Below are 18,186 nucleotides of genomic sequence, written 5' to 3'. Positions count from 1 at the left end.
CTGACGGCAGGTAGATGAGAGTTGACAAGTGAGTCGAGGAAGACCCAGGGTCATTGGATGCTCTCTGGTGGACAGAGCGGTATAGACCCCAGGGTCTTTCAGATGAAGAAGCAGAGATAGGAAACAGGTAAATAGGATGCAGAGATGTCAGTGCAGAGCTGAGATGTCAGGTCAGAGGAGACAACAGGGATGACAATTAGGCATTAGAGTGAGGTAGTGCTGACGGAGCAGGTCAGTAAAGAGGAAGGACCACAGGTTGAGATGCCAGATGAAGACCAGCCAGATGAATTGGACGGTCTTCAGGTCTGTGGGAAGGAAAATCCAGGTCCCTGGATCTGGAGGTCACAAGGAAGCCTATGACCAAATCAGTACGGTTTGGTGAGCATTGAGGGCACCTCTGGAAGTGTCCAAAAACCGTTAAAAAGTGTCTGTACTTGATCGTTAACATGCAGATATGTGCAGTGCATTGTAGTATCCCATCTCTTTAATGCCTTCTTGAATTCTTTGCAAACAGCAGTAAAGTGCACCCATGAACTAAATGTTGAACAGATTGCGATGTACAACACTGACAATCAATATTGACAGTGTCGACGGTTGATCAGGGTGAACTTAAGCTTTTCCCTACATGTTTCTCATTGCTATCTGGCTTTTATCGTGTTTTACAATTATTGTCAGCTGTTACAACAATGATGGGCTTTGCTTTGCAGACTCCAGCTGTAAAAGAAAGTGGGGGAGATGTGAGAGGCATGTGGTTGAAGATATGAAAGGCATATGGGGGCATCTCTCTTGCTCCAGCTAAAGATCAAGACTAATTGCCAATTACAAATGATGACGGCTGTGTATGGATGCTAGTACATGTGTTTGCAATGTGGAGCAACTGTAAAAATGTATTTTATTTACAATAGACATTTATGACATACTAATTAATGTATTTTATGGAACAAAAACGAAAAGGTGACATTAGTTGTTTTTTTTTCTGTGCGTTCTTTTGTGATTTTATATTCCCCATATGTATTGGACGTATCCTGCAGTGTCTTGTCTAGTAGAGCAGAGCTGACCTACACCTGTATTCATCACCAGATGTATTTTTACATCCACTCCTTGTGAAATTTGGGCGTATCTATACCTGATTTACGTGTGTTTTAAAACAAATGCAAATTGCGCTCACTATGCGTATCTCAATGAATCAGGCCCTGTACGTTTTTATATAATCTCTTACTTGCATACACATGTACTTTGCTACCTAGTGGCACACATACGTGTAGTTTTTAAAACACTAGGCCGTATTAGTTATCACTATCAGTCAGCACCTGCCCTGTAGCTGGTGCAAATGATTAAGCTTAAAAATACGTACTCAAGAGAAATCGTAGGCAGTCGTGTCATTTGAATTGCATGAAGTAGCGTTCATTGGCACAAGGTCTGTTTCTGAGCATGCTCAGAACTATATCACGGAAGATACAGCACACAAAGGGATTTATGTCCAAAGATGAATCTGGCCCACAGAGTACAAGTTGGATCTGAGGAATTTGTGGGGATGTAAGTGCATGTGCATGCATTTTGTGGTCAGTGGGGTTCTGAGAGCATGTGGAGATATTATGGAGCAAGTAGGAGCAGGGCCGTAACTAGGGCTGTGCGATAGGAGCAACCACCCAGAGCGCAACACTGAAGGGGGATGCAGTTTATGAATATTTTAGGTTCATTTAGCTAAAATTGAGGGCTTGGGGGGCAGCATTTTTCTTTCTCGCCCCAGGCGCTAAAATGTTAAGTTACGACTGTGAGTAGGAGGTCTGAGTGGCATGTGGTGGAATTCTGGAATGAGTGATGAGGTTGTTTTCTGGCTACTTTTTAATTCTTGTAATTAAGTGTAATGTGCGGCTCTTTTTAAGGTTGTAGGGCAGGGCCGTAACTAGGGCTGTGCTACAGGGGCGACCGCCCAGGGCGCAACGCTGAAGGGAGGCACAATTTATGAATATTTTAGGTTCATTTGGTAAAAATTGAGGGCTAGGGGAGCGGCATTTGTCTTTCTCGCCCCAGGCGCTAGAATTCTAAGTTACGGCTCTGTTGTAGGGACACACATGCGGCTGTTGAATTGTATGAGGTTACACATCATTGTGTTAGATCCTCCAAGAAAGGGATTTGCATAGTTTTAGAGCTCATTCATACAATGTTTTTGAATGCATGGTGGACTCAGAACTATTAAGCCCTATTGTCACATAACTTGCCAGTTCACACTGTAAATAACCTGAAATAAATTTGTGAGCGCTGTGCAACAACACCCCCTAACAGTACCATTTAATGCAGTGAAAAAAGGGGCTAGGCAAGGTGGATTTTGGCATATGCCTTGTCAGTTTGGGACATTGTTTAAATTGGTCACTGTGTGATGTCAGAGTATTCTGGACACACCAAATGTAAAGTGCATTCAAAACATATTGTGTCAATAACCACTAAAACCAAACATTAAATACCAGGCTAATTCATCTGTGTGATTTTTTTTCATGTATTTAATGTATTGTTTAATGTAATTAATTAAACACACTAGACGTAGTTTTGGTGTTAGGAAGACAAATTTAAGAAAATATTTTTTTCCTATGATTCACATGATCATATATCTATCGAGAACTTGTTTAAAAAGTTTCCAGCTGTACATTGCTAATAGGTGTTCTGCGTCTGTTAATAAACTTAACTTGAATTATTTCCTTTAACACATATTCAACTTTTGACAAAAGTTTGCAAATCTACAAGGTCACAATAAACGCTTCCTACTACAACTGCAGACTGATTTAAAGCAGTTACCTCGAATTATTTTGGCGATGGTTTTAGAAAAAAAATGTACAGTCCCGCAAGTGCCAGGATTCCAGGAGGGGCGCTGCTGTCATCTCTGGTGACGCTCTATTCTACAAGCTCTATGGTGTCCATGTCGCGCCGCTAATGACATCTGCGCCCACGTGTGTCCAGTAAACACATGGCTGCTGCTCGCAGAGCGGAAAAGATGGAAATTTCAGGTATAGCGGTGTGTGGGGCGCGCTGCTTCTATGCAGGGATAACAATGCGGGGTCTTCTCGGTATAGTGGCAGTGACGTGTAAGAATGTGGGGTTAGATCTATGAATGAGTAGGTGTTACCTAGTGACATACACATAGACATGGTTCTGTATTTCCAATAGTATTCACAGCTTCATCATATAACGTAATTCTGGTGACTGTTAATGTATTAAAACATTCTGATATGTGTCTCCTGATTGATGTAAACTTGCAAACATGCCCATTGTTGTTGTTCACGCACGTAGACTTCTTGAGAGAGGCTATGCTATATATTACCGATTTTTTTTAATTTATTTTTTAACTAATATCCAAGGAGTTAGTGCTGAGTACTTGATGGGACACTTCACCAACCAACATGTCATTTGGCGATTGTGAACCTGTCTATGCTCACTTAACACTATATATATATATATATATATATATATATATATATATATATATATATATTCAGCATGGCATGGTGGCTTAGTGGTTAGCACTCCTGCCTTACAACACTGTGGTCATGAGTTCAATTCCCGACCATGGCCTTATCTGTGAGGAGTTTGTATGTTCTCCCCGTGTTTGTGTGGGTTTCCTATGGCTGTTGATCCTAGCCTCTCTCTCTCTCTCTCTCTCTCTCTCTGTGTGTTAAAAAATTTAGACTGTAAGCCCCAATGGGGCAGGGACTGATGTGAGTGAATTCTCTGTACAGCGCTGCGGAATTAGTGGTCCAATATAAATAAATGGTGACGATGATATATATCTCCACACACGTTCATGAGTTACTCAGGGTTGAAAGCGTGCTGCTGTTTTTTGATGATTCATAAGAAAGTGGAGAATTTGTTTTCGGAACATAGCTTGTCCATCCCAATTACGTTTAGGTTCCGCTAGCTTGGCTACTATTTCCCGTAAGAAGATATACTAGTTTGTTCAAATATGTAAACCTAATTAGACATATGTTTACTTTTGCTTTCAATATTATGATCCTTCAATACTAAAAAAAAAAAAAAATATGGTTTATTTACAGATATGAAGGAGGACGTGGGGAGAATTTTAATTCAGTTTAAAAATGAAAATGGAGAGGTGCTGGGATCATCCTTCGATGTGCCTGTGGATATTACTCCTGATAAACTGCAGCTGGTCTGCAATGCTCTTATACAGGAGGTATTTGCAACCATGCAACCAATGCATGATGAACATTAATACATATACTTTATCAACTGCTTATGTAACTACATACTTACATTTCTTCAAGAGTGCAGTTTAAGCAATACGAACATAGTAGGCACAATAAGAAATGCGTCAATAAAACTAATTGCAGTATTGCTATGGCATATAATATCTGAATTATTACACATTGATCTATTTGTGACTGTCTGCCTGTCACAGCAAGGTGACTCCAGTCCATTCCTGAACCAGGGCACCTTATATGCCTCAAAGGCATTTGCTATGAACCACTAATAAAGTTGATAGAAACCTGGCTATATGCTAAAATAATGAAATAAAAATTAATGCAATGCCATAATGAAGGCAGTTGCACCTCTCAAAGCAATGCACAGAAACAGACATTTGATTCTTATTTGTGACTAAATTGCTACTTTGCTAAATACGCAATGTTTTGTTTTAATGTGTTAAGGAGGAGCCAGTGCCACTAGCATTTTTTGTCCAAGATGTGGAGATTGTGACATCTTTGGATAAAACCCTGGATAAGCAGTCAGTAGAAACAGAAAAGGTGTTGGATATAATCTATCAGCCACAAGCTGTATTCAAGGTCCGTGCTGTAACACGCTGCACCAGTTCTTTGGAGGGACACACTGAAGCTGTCATCTCTGTAGCTTTCAGCCCAACTGGAAAGTAAGCATGATTGCAAAATGTATTCATGCATTTTAAATACCACCAGAATAAAACAGTCTAGAAAATGTTCATATTCTTATTATGTTTTTTGCAGGTACTTGGCCAGTGGATCGGGAGATACAACTGTTCGTTTCTGGGACCTCAGCACAGAAACCCCTCATTTTACTTCCAAGGGTGAGGAGAGTCTAATCCTTCACATTTTTGTGTGTTTATTGTAAAACATTCTCCTTGTTTATTAATGTTTGCTAATAATTAGTGATGCTAAGGTTTTATTTTTTAGCAAGCAATCTCTAATTTCTTTATTCATTGTCTCGGACCTCTTCGCTACATTTGACACCATGGACCACCCTGTCTTTCTGCATATCTTTCACTCCCTTCATCTACGTGGCACTTCGCTGTCCTAATACGCTCATTCTCTTCTGTCTCTACCTCTGACTCCACCATCTCTTGTCTGGACTACTGTAAATTTCTTCTCTCTGGCCTGCCTTCCTCTCTTCTCTCCCAATGCTGCTGCCCATCTTATTTTCCTTTTAATCTTAAAAATATTAATGCAGAGGCGTATGTAGAAAATTTTACAATTACATCTGCATTTTTTGCATATTGAGTATGCACTTTGCAAAGAGCAATGGCAATTTACTACTTCAAGAAACAGGAAAGAGTACATACGTTGTCTGGATATAACTAAGTATGACAACTTTTAAATATATATCTGTATTTTTTTTTTTTATTATTTTATATGTTTGCCCAACACATTGTTGGATAAGGGCATAACTTTAATTCTGAAAAAAAGTGTTCAGCGTTTTTAGTGACAGTTTATGGCTACACGTGGCTAAATGGATGTAATCTAATTCCAATCTCTTCACTATAGACTATCCTACCTCCACCTGATTGCCTGTAAGGTATCTTTGCAAGCTAACAGCACATTTACTTGTCTTGTTCTTTTGTAGTCAAATTCTTTTTTAGATGTTTAACAAAGTCAGTTTTTACCTGGGACTAAATCATGCAGCATTTGATAAAAAAAAGAATATACAGAACAGTGTTTGCAAAGCTTTAGAAAACATGTGTTAACAAGTTATGTGCTGCTTGTATATCTGATTCATGTATTAACTTCCCAAATCACAAATTTGGGCCCTGTATGCGTACAAACCTGTCGGTGGTTAATAAGTTTGATACTGACTTTTATTGCCTATGCCGGTGATAGGCAACCTGATACTCTTCGAAGTGTGTATTTATTTGAAACACTGCTTGATATGTTTTCCCTTTTTACATTTATGGTAAAATGAATACCTGCACTAAGTATGTTTTCTCCATCACAGGACATACACACTGGGTGCTCAGCATTGCGTGGTCCCCAGATGGAAAGAAACTAGCATCGGGCTGTAAGAACAGTCAGGTGAGTTTGTATATGCTTACCCTTGTGCCATTTTGTTCTAAGTCAGTTGAGCAAAATAGAGGATTACAATTGAAATATTTAGTATCCTAATAGAGGATTGCTGAATCATTGAGCATCATTTATAAAATAAGTGCTGCTGATAAAATTGATGTGATGTGATCATGGGATATTATGCAATTCAGCATAACTTTTTTTTAAAAACAAAAATAAAAAAAAACAATTTGATGTGCTATACAAATGTTCTGCAAACTGGGAGGAGGGGCAAAGACTAGACTACTGCACAACTTCTACACTACTTTGGGAGCAGACTGTAATTTTGAATAAATTTCAGCTGAAAGTTCTAGCACAAACACCAGTTACATTATAACGAGAGTGCTGTTTAGTCCACGCCTGTTATTTAGGTCATTGGGATCATTACAGCACAATGATTAAAAAACAGGAGAAAGCCCCACAAACATTATACTGAAAACATTGCTGTACAATTTTTACTCTGCACTAGTTTAATAAATGTGGCCCATGATCTAACTACAGTACAACAGCATAAGGGTGTTTAGCTACAGCTTTTCAAGGACTGTGTTACAAGTACAATGTTTTATGTTTATGATCCATTTTTACACCACCTAATAATATTCCCTGGTCTTTTTTCAATTCCAATTGCAAGTAAACTTCCATACCCGTTAGCAGAGCATAGCAACATCTCAGCATTATTTGTTTTTGTTGTTTGTTTTTTGTGACATCGGACAGTAGGTTCATTTTCTTCTGTAAGAACGAACACTAGTCTGTCTGTCTGTGTGTGTGTGTTAGGGAAATTAGACTGTTAGCTTCAATAGGGCAGGGACTGATGGAAATGTAAAATATTCTCTGTACAGCGCTACGTAATTGGTAGCGCTATGTAAATAAAGGCGATAATTACATTGTAAATTTTCACAGTCCTTTCATATTGGTATCACTGACTGACTATTTAAGCATCTTTTGTAATTATTTGTTTATATATTGAATTTACTTTCAGATATTTATCTGGGACCCAAACACAGGGCAGCAGATTGGCAAAACGTTAATAGGACACTCTAAGTGGATTACTTGTCTGTGTTGGGAACCTCTCCACTTGTAAGCCAGACCTTGTTTTTTCAATTTGTTTTTTATTTATCTATAGAAAAAGCGTGCCATAACATATCGCCTAATATGATAAAAGTTGTGCGTGCTAATGTGCAGGTATTCAGTCAATAAGTAGTACTGCAGCCATGGTTGTATTACAGTTGAAGCAGCATGTAGTGAGTTGTAGTAAAGCAACAGCTGAAGAGCTATGAGATCTTTAACCTCTTGAAGACCTGAGGTCGTTCACATTTCCTAGGAAAAAAACATGAAAATTATTCTGGTCATGTGTTTGTTTGTTTGTTCATTTATTATTCTACCCATGCAAATATCATAAACAGACAAAAATATAGTTTTCTATAATTTTTCCAATGGCTCCATTTACATATTTAGGTTAAAGATCCTGAAATGTTTAGTTCTCCCAAATATATGGATAACAAATATGTACTTTTAATAGGTGTTGGTTATAGGAACAGAAATAGACATATACAATACTAGTTCCTATTACATGCGTGTCAGTATGATCTGTTAGTAATGCCTTGCATGGGATGACTAATTCAGCTATCCCTAGCAAGGACCCAGACCTGTCGATCTGGAGGGATTCTAGTGACTTCACATGGTTAACATCACTGTGATTTCCTGTTGCAATGTGAAAAATCTCTGGTCAAGACTGAACACTATTTGTACATATCACAGGCCAGGAACCAAACAAAATCTCTTCAGACGCCATTGTTGGCCGTGTAATTTGTCGCCCACTATTTATCTACTTGATGTTTGTAAATGGCAATCTGGTTTGACCAATACCTGTGATGCTCATAAATGTTATTTTGTGTTAAGAGGGTAAAGTGCACCTGCTGTGTACACACAGTATAGAGCCATTTCATTGGTTGGAACACTATTTATGAGAATGCTAGGAACCAATGCTTCATAAGCATTAGTCATGCTACATATTACATTGATATGCTGTATATTACTTGAATATTTGTTCAGCAAACAAAATGGCAGCCCTAGTAGGGTATATGTGACAGTTACTGTTTAAGTATGCCATCAATTTTGCAAGTTGAACACTTGTTTTGTAGGACATTTGTCATATGATCAATTGTCTTATGGAAGTAATTACTTTTTTTTTCCTTTTTCTTGGTAATTTTTTCAGTTTGACTCCAACAATACTTAAATCAATTGGTATATTACTTATCCGAGAAGGATCCCATACACCTGGAGGACTGTTTTTAGGCTGTATATGTGATATCACCTGAATGAACTTGTGCCGTTATGCCTGAGTCATCATTTTTTCAACAGTTTAAAATAATTCTAAATACTCATGCAATGTTTTGGTTTTACCTTTCTATGGTTTATTGCTAAATCTGGGGAAAAGAATTTAAGTAGAATTCCACCATTTTTTTTTTTCTCCCTGATAACCCTCCATCAGCCAGAGTTTCCATGCCTGTTCCCCTAGTTGTTCTGCAGATAATCACCCTGCTGCTCTCGGCAACGTCACTGGCTGACAGCTGCAAGAAGTTTAAAAGTAAAAGCAAGATACTGCGTAATTGTTAGTGGAGTTGATTGGATGGCCACAGCAGCCATCCAGTAAACCCCCAACAAAAATAACGTTATGTCTGCAGTTTACCTTAGAATTTCTTCCAGTTGTAGCCTGGGAGAAGTGACTTTGGACAGTACTGACAAGGATGAGTAGCTGCTGAACTCTGTAGGACCCAGGTTTATGGTATTTATGGCTCAACTGAGGGAAAGAAGGTTTATGGTGTTGATAAAACTATGGGGGGGGGGGGGGAGTTGTCTCTTTAGCTTTGTGATCCAATTATGAGTCATAAGAATAATCTTTCTATAGTATGACACAACTCTATTTAACACCCTGGTAGTTGTAACTGCAGTGTTCTATATCTGATTCCCACTTTCTAGAAACCCAGAGTGCAGATACCTTGCCAGTGCCTCCAAAGACTGCAGTATTCGTATCTGGGATACTGTCCTGTGCCAGTGCCAGAAGATTCTTACCAGCCACACACAGTCGGTGACTGCAGTTAAGTGGGGTGGAGATGGCTTACTGTATTCCTCTTCACAGGACAGAACCATTAAAGCCTGGAGAGCCAATGATGTAAGTTTACAAGAGTATTTGTGAGATTACAGTTCGCTTTGTTTATTTCAGTAGTAAAACCTAGGCCATATAGCAAGACCTATTTACCGAACTGATAGAAAATGTTCCATTAATGATTTTACTTCAGCGCACCACGTACTTATTATAGACCATGAATGTTTGTTTTCTTTACATATTCAAGAGAAGAGCTTGGACTTGGATCCTGTGAAAACTGTACAATGACTAATGGGCTGAAAACTCATAAAATGTTACTGCAGTAAAATTGTTTTAATTGTACATGTGGCAGTCCCTTTAATTTATCAATAATTTAATTGCCAAAAGTGTTGTACAGGCTTGAATTAGTTAGCATAACTCCTATAGTACATTGTCCTGTTGTGTGTGTGTTCAGAATATGTTCACAGATCGAACACTTGTGAAAATAGTGATGAATAGAGCACTATTATAACACTAACAATAGTCACAATATTTTTAGTAAACTTATCATAAACGTGCCTTACTATATTTTTGTTTGGTCTACTTTTTGCTAAAAACGCATTTTTTTTTTAACTTCTAATGAGCACTGTTTTAATAAGCGTCCTTGCTGCACCCATAATTTACTAAATTCAATGCAGAATAGATATAAATCCACTTGAGAGAACCAGCCTTAACTGCAATGCTTGTTTCATGTAGGCCAGGTTGATAACTTAAAATCTCTTATAGGGAGTTCTGTGTCGCACTCTGCAAGGTCATGCACACTGGGTTAACACCATGGCTCTTAGCACAGACTACGTCCTCCGTACAGGGGCTTTCAATCCAGCTGATGCCTCCATCAATCCGCAAGAGATGCACGGCTCCTGTAAGTGGTTTTAGCTTGGTATATTTTCCACATGGCATTGATAGTGGGATCATTCATAAAATCAGTACTAATGCAGTTTCATGTTATTTACATTTTATAGATAGATTGCGCAATCAAAATTATATCTATTAGAGCTTAAAAGGGGCTCTAACCTCAAAATGTGTATTCCTTAATAGCACTTAGTATGGTAGAATGCATATGCAAGATGTAGGGCCTGAGTCATTAAGGCAAAAAATGGGTAAATGTTCTCTGGGACAAACCATGTTACAATACAAGGGGTGCAAAGTAGTTTATTTTTTTGCGCATAAGTTAAATACTGGATGTTTTTTCATCTAGCACACAAATACTTAATAGCTTTATTACTAAACTGAAATTTAAAGTTGATCTAGGACATGCCCCACCCCAACTATAAATCTGTCCCCACATTTTAAATTTACCTCCCCCTCCAATGCAACATGGTTTTGCCCAGGTGCAAATGTTACTCCTTTTTTATGCTTTGCTCTCCTTAATGACTCAGGCCCGTAGTGTTTTGTTATCTCACCAGAAATACCCTTTGCCTGCTCTAGGCCAATACATTTGTATTTTGGGAGGGTTTTCACATAAAAATAGGATTAGAGGTTCTATTTTAGAGAAGACTTTGGCATTATATGACAGAGAAGAAACAAAGCTATGTAGACAAGCTTAAGTTTGGTAAATAGATTTAGTAAAACAGAAAATTATTATGCATTCATCTCAGTATATTTAAACCAGACAAATGCTTTAATGTAACTGAGTTCGCCTTTAAAAGTTAGGTTCTAGAAGAAAATCTATCTTGAATTATAGGGCCATAGATAATTGGAGTATTCCCATGGCAATAACAGTACTTTTATTTGTTACATTTCAGTAGAGGAGCTGAAGGAGAAAGCTTTACAGAGATACAGTCAAGTTCGGGTGTGTATATAATGAGAAAATGTATTTCTTTTTTATCTTGGGGTACTGCATCATAATTTCCTTTGTAAGATCTTTACATTGATTATTTTTGTGATAGAGCGTGGAACTGAAGATCTTTGCAGACTTCTTGGAAAGGGTATTTTCAGTAGCGCTTCACTAACATGTCTGACCTCAAACAGGGACAAGCACCCGAGAGACTTGTGTCGGGCTCTGATGACTTCACACTCTTCCTCTGGGCCCCCGCTGAGGAAAAGAAACCTTTACAGAGGATGACTGGACATCAGGCTCTCATCAATGAAGTTCTCTTCTCCCCTGACACCAGAATCATCGCTAGTGCCTCTTTTGACAAATCAGTAAAACTTTGGGATGGTAAAACCGGAAAGTAAGTGACTGCGTGTTGTATGTATTTTATTATTGTTATCATTTATTTAGGAACATGAAACTCCGCTTTATAATTGGGGACAAACACAGTAATAAACCTGTGTATTAACAGAGAGAGCTGTAAGAGGGTCCTACTCCCAAACTTACAATCTATAGGAATATAGTTGGATACATGATGTATATTTGTTCAGCCAGTTACCAATGAGGAAAAGTCCTTAGTGCTACTATGTTATCCAGTCACACAACAATGTTAATTTGGAGGTCAGAGCATTTTTTATTATAGGAGGAAAATAATGTAAGTGAACTGAGTGGTAATTGGATAGAATAGCCTAGGGATATTAAGAAGATGGCTTTGGATTTAATAGCTGAGTTTTCAGGGAACACATGATGGTGTAAAGACTAGGGGAAAGTGGTAAGTCTACAAAGGAGGAAATTCCACAGAGTGGGTGCAAATGGAGAAAAGTCTTTAACTGGAGATGAGAGTAGGTGATTAGTGTGAATGGGAGGGGCACATCTTGAGCAGAGGGCTTGAGTCGGGATATTTTGAGATTGGGGAAGAAATGTGTGCTGGTGCAGTTTTGATAATGTATGTTGGTAGATGGATTTTATATTTGTTTTGATAAGCTAAGTGTATCCAATGTAAGGACTGGCAGAGCGAGCAGCAGTAGAAGAACTCTTTGCACGGAAAATTATTTTAGTCCACAAATTAGTTTGTAGCAGAGAAAGTCTGGTTAGGGGAAGAGCGGTAAGAAGGGAATTGCAATAGTCAATGTGAGAGATCAGTGCATGAATTAAAGTTTGTGTAGTGTCTGATAAGATACCTGCTTATTCTGGAAATGTTTAGTACATATATGTAACAGCTTCTGCATAGAGATTGGATCTGAGGAACAAAGGACAGAGTTCTGAGTCAAGGATGACAATTAGGCAGCAAGCTTAAGGGTGTGGATTTTTTTTTGTATTGTCCACAGATGTAGAGATATCAGGAAGGGTGATTCTGTTGACTGGAAGTATTATTGCGTTTGAGGTGGTAACATGGAAGAAAAATAGCAGACCGTTTTATACCTGTGGAAATGGGTAATGCAAAGTATACACACTGCAACAATTCGTGTAGATGTATATTGGAAGTTACATGACTGAGTCGAATAACACTTTAGGGCACTTTTTTTATTTTAAAAAACACATGCAGTAGATTGGGGAGGCTTTCATTAGATTAGTTAATCCAGCACTGACACTGGCACAAAAGACTGCATTGAAAATGATCCATAACATTAAGCATGACTGTTGTGTGTTATTCTTAACCTTCAGGTACATAGCTTCATTGCGGGGTCACGTCTCGGCTGTCTATCAGATTGCTTGGTCAGCAGATAGCAGGCTTTTGGTCAGCGGGAGTAGTGACAGCACACTCAAAGTCTGGGATACCAAGACCAAGAAGCTGTCTGTGGATCTCCCAGGACACGCAGATGAGGTATGTGATACACTTATACAGTTGTTGAATTTTACCTAACTATAAACAGCAGCCACCTTTAATTAGACACTATTTTAAAATATCATATTGTACATGTACACTCAGTCACTGCACTGTGGAACTGTCCATATTGCATACTGGCTACAGTGTTCTCCCCCAAAAATTTTGCCAGCCGGGTGGCATTAAGAAGTAGTCGGGTTGGGGCATTGTAATACTTCGCAATAGTATTATTATTATTATTGTTTATTTGTAAGGCGCCACAAGGTTTCCGCAGCGCCGTACATGGTACAAACAGTAGACTATACAGGGTAAGATAGTACAGAACAATAAACACAAAGTACCAGTACTTCAGAAACTCCAGTAAGTTTAATCATAAAAAATTATTAAGGTTATTGCCCACATCTGCCAGGACTGGTGGTCAATGGTCTAACACACTCTGCTGGCTGCAGTGCTCACACAGTGCCTATTACAATGGTTTGTTCTGTTACAATAGTGACTTTTGGATTCCAAGAGCCAGGTGCCATTTAAAAACCGCTGGGTGGAGCACCCGGGAAATAGGTGCTGGGGAGAACACAGGGCTGTGTCTGAAACCTATTCACACATTGGCTCTGCACACAGAACTCTTTATCTGGCAATGGAACCCTCAAGTAGTAGTTTGAGTGTAGCGATGCTCATTGTCTTGTACTCTGTGGGAAAAAATATACATGGTTCTTTTAAACAAGAAGCAGTGATTCAGCAAATGTTTTTCAGCAATTGTCACCCTATCCTCTGTTTACAAGTGTCTGTTGTTGAAGAATATATTCTCTATTGTTTTGTTTTAGGTCTTTGCTGTTGACTGGAGCCCGGATGGGCAGAGAGTAGCCAGCGGAGGAAAGGATAAATGTTTAAGGATGTAAGTACAGACACCCTTATAGTATTTTATAAGGCATGTCTCCCTCCTCCTTACCCTTGTGCACTTCAGGTGCATACTGTCACAGCTAGAGGTCAGTACAAGCACCATACATTTAACAGGATTAGGAGTAGCTGAATTCTACTGTAACACTCTGTATTAACTGCATTCACAAATCATATGAGAAAAGTTGTAATAAAAATAAATAGCCAGCTATATTTAAATGGATTTAGCTGATGAATGTAGTACGGATGTGCTAAGTAATGTATTTTCAAGGTAAGACAATCTAGGGTCAACTAGTTTTATCTAACTAATTTGAAATGTTATAATCCCTAGGACTGGTAATTCAGCGAAAGACTACACAGCTAACATGGACTAAGAGAAATATTTTTTTGCATCACTTTTATTTTTACTGTATTGATGCTTCAGTTATAAATTGTTTCTATTTTTAAGTAGTGCTGGTTTCTGTGGATTTGTGAATACTTTAATTACATTCATAGGAGTATATTTACTAAACTGCGAGTTTGAAAAAAATGGAGATGTTGCCTAAAGCAACCAATCAGATTCTAGCTGTCATTTTGTAGCATGTACTAAATGAAAGTTAGGATCTGATTGGTTGCTATACGAAACATCTCCACTTTTTGAAATCCACAGTTTAATAAATCTACCTCAGTGTTTACATAAGCATGCTTTCAGATTTAATCAGTTATCCTAAAAGAAATAGCTTGTTAGTTTGCCTCTCTTGAGATGCCGATCCATATGAACATGTAGAAAGCTGCTTCAAAACAACTGTAAAAACACAGTTATGACAGGGTGTGAAGAATTGATGTCACAAAGGGTAAATAAAGCAGAAATTGTCATTTTGAGGAAGTTCATGTGCAGAAGTTGTAATCTAGACATATATATATATATATATATATATATATATATATATATATATATATATATATATATATATATATATATATATATTTATATATATTTATTATCAAGTTCAGGGCTGCAATACTCCCAACTAGAACACCACAGTCCTGGGCAGGTGGGGGGGGGTTCTTTGAAAGTGTAAAAAGGGAATGTGTAACATGGATAGTATTGCAGTGTGTTTCAGTTGTAGTCACTATATTTAAAGGTTAGTTGCACTGAAAATTCAGTTTTGGTTAGCATTTGCTAGAGAGAGCCCAAAAAAGGTTACTTACCCGGGATCCAGCAATCGGCACTCTGGCGACTCTTACACCTTTTCCAAGCCAGCTTCTGTCCCACTATTTCACCCATGCTACCACTGGCAGTGTGTTATCTGTGGGTAACATGCTGCCTGTGTGAAAAAAAGAATGGGTTGCCAGGCGGAAGTTTCAGTGTGGGAAACCCTGGACTCTCTGCTGAACACTATGGGGTAGGTTTACTAAACCTTTTAAAAATGAAAAGTGGAGAAATTGCCCATAGCAACAAATCAGATTCTAGCTAGCATTTATCTAGTACATTCTAGAAAATGATGGCTACAATCTGTTTGCTAGGGGCAACACCTCCACTTTTCCTGTGTAGCTGTTGCAAAAGCAAAGGGAGCATTGTGGGTGTGAGCAAGTGGTCTTGATACCCACCAGATAGTGTGAACGACAGGCCCAGGTAAGTAATCTGTATAGGATTGGCTTTTACATAGGATTTTCTAACCGAAACTGAATTCTGTTTTATGGCTATTTAGTTTTCTCTCCATATAATTTCCATTGTTGTTAGAAATGGCCCATACCATCATAATGATACATTACTGCATGACAGTCTGCACTTGTGCTTGTTTACAGGCTCCATAACCATTATGTAACCTTTTGTCTTTCTGGTACAGATGGAGACGGTGAGACCAGTGAAATATTGACATTGCTTGCGAAGATGAATATGATGCTTTCCCAAAGACCATTCTAAATTGCAGAGGAAATTTAAGTATTTATTTTTCTGCACTGGAATGACTTCTGATGTGCATACACAAGTATATCCGTTTCAATTTTCTCTCAATCCCCCATACAACCAGGAATGTGGTGGTGAGAAGAATTTACAGAAGAGATTTGAACAGCATAAATACAGTAAAATATAATCAATGGATTGAGAAAAAATGCCACAGAAACATTGTACAAGACAGAACTACACTTTTACAGATTTGTACTCTATATACCTTCCTTCAGCCTGGAGCTCCACTCGTTATCAAGATGCAGCCCTTTGGACTGTTGTATTCTCCAGGCAACTGGTGGAGGGCTTTCCAGCCAAGAGCTGCCTCTTACCCAGGCAGCAATGCCTATGACCACCACAATAAACATGTCTGACCATCTGTTTGCGATGTACTTTGTGTCTGTTTACATAGAAATGGCTAGAATGCACCAGGAAGTTGTGGGGACACACAGAATTTATCTTGGTCTAGTGTTGTTCCCTTTGTACAATTTAAAGCCTTTTTGTAAGTTGTATAACAATGGATTATTATAATTAACATTTGTCTATATAGTACCAGCATATTCACTAGCACTTTACAAATGTAAACAGAGTAATAAAACGAGACTGGGTATTACAAACAGAGAGGCAAGAGAGCCCTGCCATCAAGCTTACAATTTCTAGGATTGAATTATGCTCCAACCCTTTGGACATGTATATACACAAACCAACAACCATCATATTATGTTGTTGACAATATATATGGCAATTATGCAGTTGTCGAACATATGTATCTCACCCGCTAAAGCTATTAAAGTTAGAGATCAGGAGCCCAATAGGCATGTTAGAGCCCTGTAGTTGACAGGGATTCTACTGTTTGCTAAAACTCACATTTCTTATATAGGGTGAGTTGCATGGACTACTGTTTTGGTTACCATTCTATATCTCGTCATTGTATCATAGTTTGAATTGGGTTGCTTTTGGGGCTCTAGAACAAAGAGAAGGCATTGCCTGTAAGTGTGCTGTTTATTTAAGGGGGCTTTATTATTTAATAAAAAAATGTAAAAGAGGAAACATGGAATAAACACCCCAATACAATAAACAATGAAACATAAATAGACAAGGAGTTGCCTCTTGATCTTGTTACCTATAAAAGTGGGGGGAAAGAGCAGGGAGGGGGAAGAAGTTTAGAGAATAGTGTGGGGGGAAGACACTAGGGGCACTTGTACTGGTTTCAAAAGAGGTCAAACAGTGGGGGGGAGAAATATATATAGAGATAGCTATATAGTTATAGAGCTCCTGAGGCTGGATGTGGAGCAGCGGTGGATATACAGCTGCAGCTTTTCTGGAGATGCCATGGGGCCCATATCCGATCAAACGTGTTTCATTGGGGAGGTAGTGGGTGATACTCTCCATGCTTGCAATATGCAGACATAGTTCCAAAGGGCCTGCATAGAGTAGGGGGGTTCCAGTGATTAGGGAATAGGGATTTTGTGGTGGTTAAGATATGGGAGATCAGCTTATTTGAGAAAGTGCTCTCATCAGGTAGGGGTCCTTAGATACATGTTGGTCAAAAACTGAGTTAATGACTGAGAGGACTATGTTCCAAAAGGGATTATGTGTGGGCAAGTCCACCAGATGTGGAGCATCGTGCCTCTGGCCACCGTTCCGCCAGCAGCTCGGAGTGGATGTGGGTGACATTTTGGAAAGCTAATCAGGTGTATAGTAAGTACCACCTATAGTACAATTTGTAGGCCAATTCCTTGATTTGTGTGGAGATCCCCTCTCTGACCTTCTCCCAGCAGGTTTCATCAGGTGGGGGGGGGGGGGGGGTGGGTTCTGGTCCCTCTCGGGCTTTATTATTTTAATATTTGTTTCTAAAATAACACTGATAGGTTACTGCAAAACTTTCAGTATTTACATCATATTTAATATACTTTGGAATAAAAGTTTTAAAATTATCTTAAATAAGCAGTAAACCTACAATTAAATAGATCAGAGTGTGCATCCTGCTTGAGGGTTAATTGTCTAGTTGGCCTCTAGGATAAATGTTTCAAGTTGTGTAAGGTTGGCTAAGTATATTTGAAAAATTAAGTGGTAAACAATAATGCAGATAAGGCAATTGAGAAAACGGTTGCAAAAGGTTCTGGCAAAATAGTATGTATTACAAATTTACATAAATTAACTGGAAAAGTACATAAGTGCAAAGGATCAAAAATACATTTAGCAACATACATTCTAATATGATTAAGCAGCCAAATGTGTGACTGGAATCCTTAGTTTAGCCTAGCCCTAAGGCTAATGGCCCTG

The 18,186-nt window shown here is 38.5% G+C and overlaps 1 protein-coding gene across 2 annotated transcripts in view; it reads left to right on the top strand.

Moving 5' to 3' along the window:
- Positions 1 to 16,279, top strand: part of NLE1 (notchless homolog 1) — a 135,468-nt gene extending 119,189 nt beyond the window's left edge. Inside the window, exons 1-13 of one of the 2 annotated variants that reach the window (XM_075195162.1) lie at positions 2,916 to 3,002; positions 4,047 to 4,183; positions 4,656 to 4,873; positions 4,968 to 5,047; positions 6,190 to 6,266; positions 7,276 to 7,373; positions 9,276 to 9,468; positions 10,168 to 10,303; positions 11,187 to 11,233; positions 11,413 to 11,615; positions 12,920 to 13,079; positions 13,901 to 13,971; positions 15,803 to 16,279. In XM_075195162.1, the coding sequence (XP_075051263.1) occupies positions 2,963 to 3,002; positions 4,047 to 4,183; positions 4,656 to 4,873; positions 4,968 to 5,047; positions 6,190 to 6,266; positions 7,276 to 7,373; positions 9,276 to 9,468; positions 10,168 to 10,303; positions 11,187 to 11,233; positions 11,413 to 11,615; positions 12,920 to 13,079; positions 13,901 to 13,971; positions 15,803 to 15,815 (1,473 nt within the window). In that variant the 5' untranslated portion in view covers positions 2,916 to 2,962 and the 3' untranslated portion in view covers positions 15,816 to 16,279. Of the gene's footprint in view, positions 1 to 2,915; positions 3,003 to 4,046; positions 4,184 to 4,655; positions 4,874 to 4,967; positions 5,048 to 6,189; positions 6,267 to 7,275; positions 7,374 to 9,275; positions 9,469 to 10,167; positions 10,304 to 11,186; positions 11,234 to 11,412; positions 11,616 to 12,919; positions 13,080 to 13,900; positions 13,972 to 15,802 lie in introns of those variants that run through there. The other variant, XM_075195163.1, reaches the window with a different exon arrangement.
- Positions 16,280 to 18,186: the final 1,907 nt, after the last annotated feature.

This window comes from Mixophyes fleayi, chromosome 2 (genome assembly GCF_038048845.1).
Source record: "Mixophyes fleayi isolate aMixFle1 chromosome 2, aMixFle1.hap1, whole genome shotgun sequence".
NCBI lineage: Eukaryota > Metazoa > Chordata > Amphibia > Anura > Limnodynastidae > Mixophyes > Mixophyes fleayi.
The sequence above is the reverse complement of the archived record's forward strand: the minus strand, read 5'-3'. Positions and strand labels throughout refer to the sequence as shown.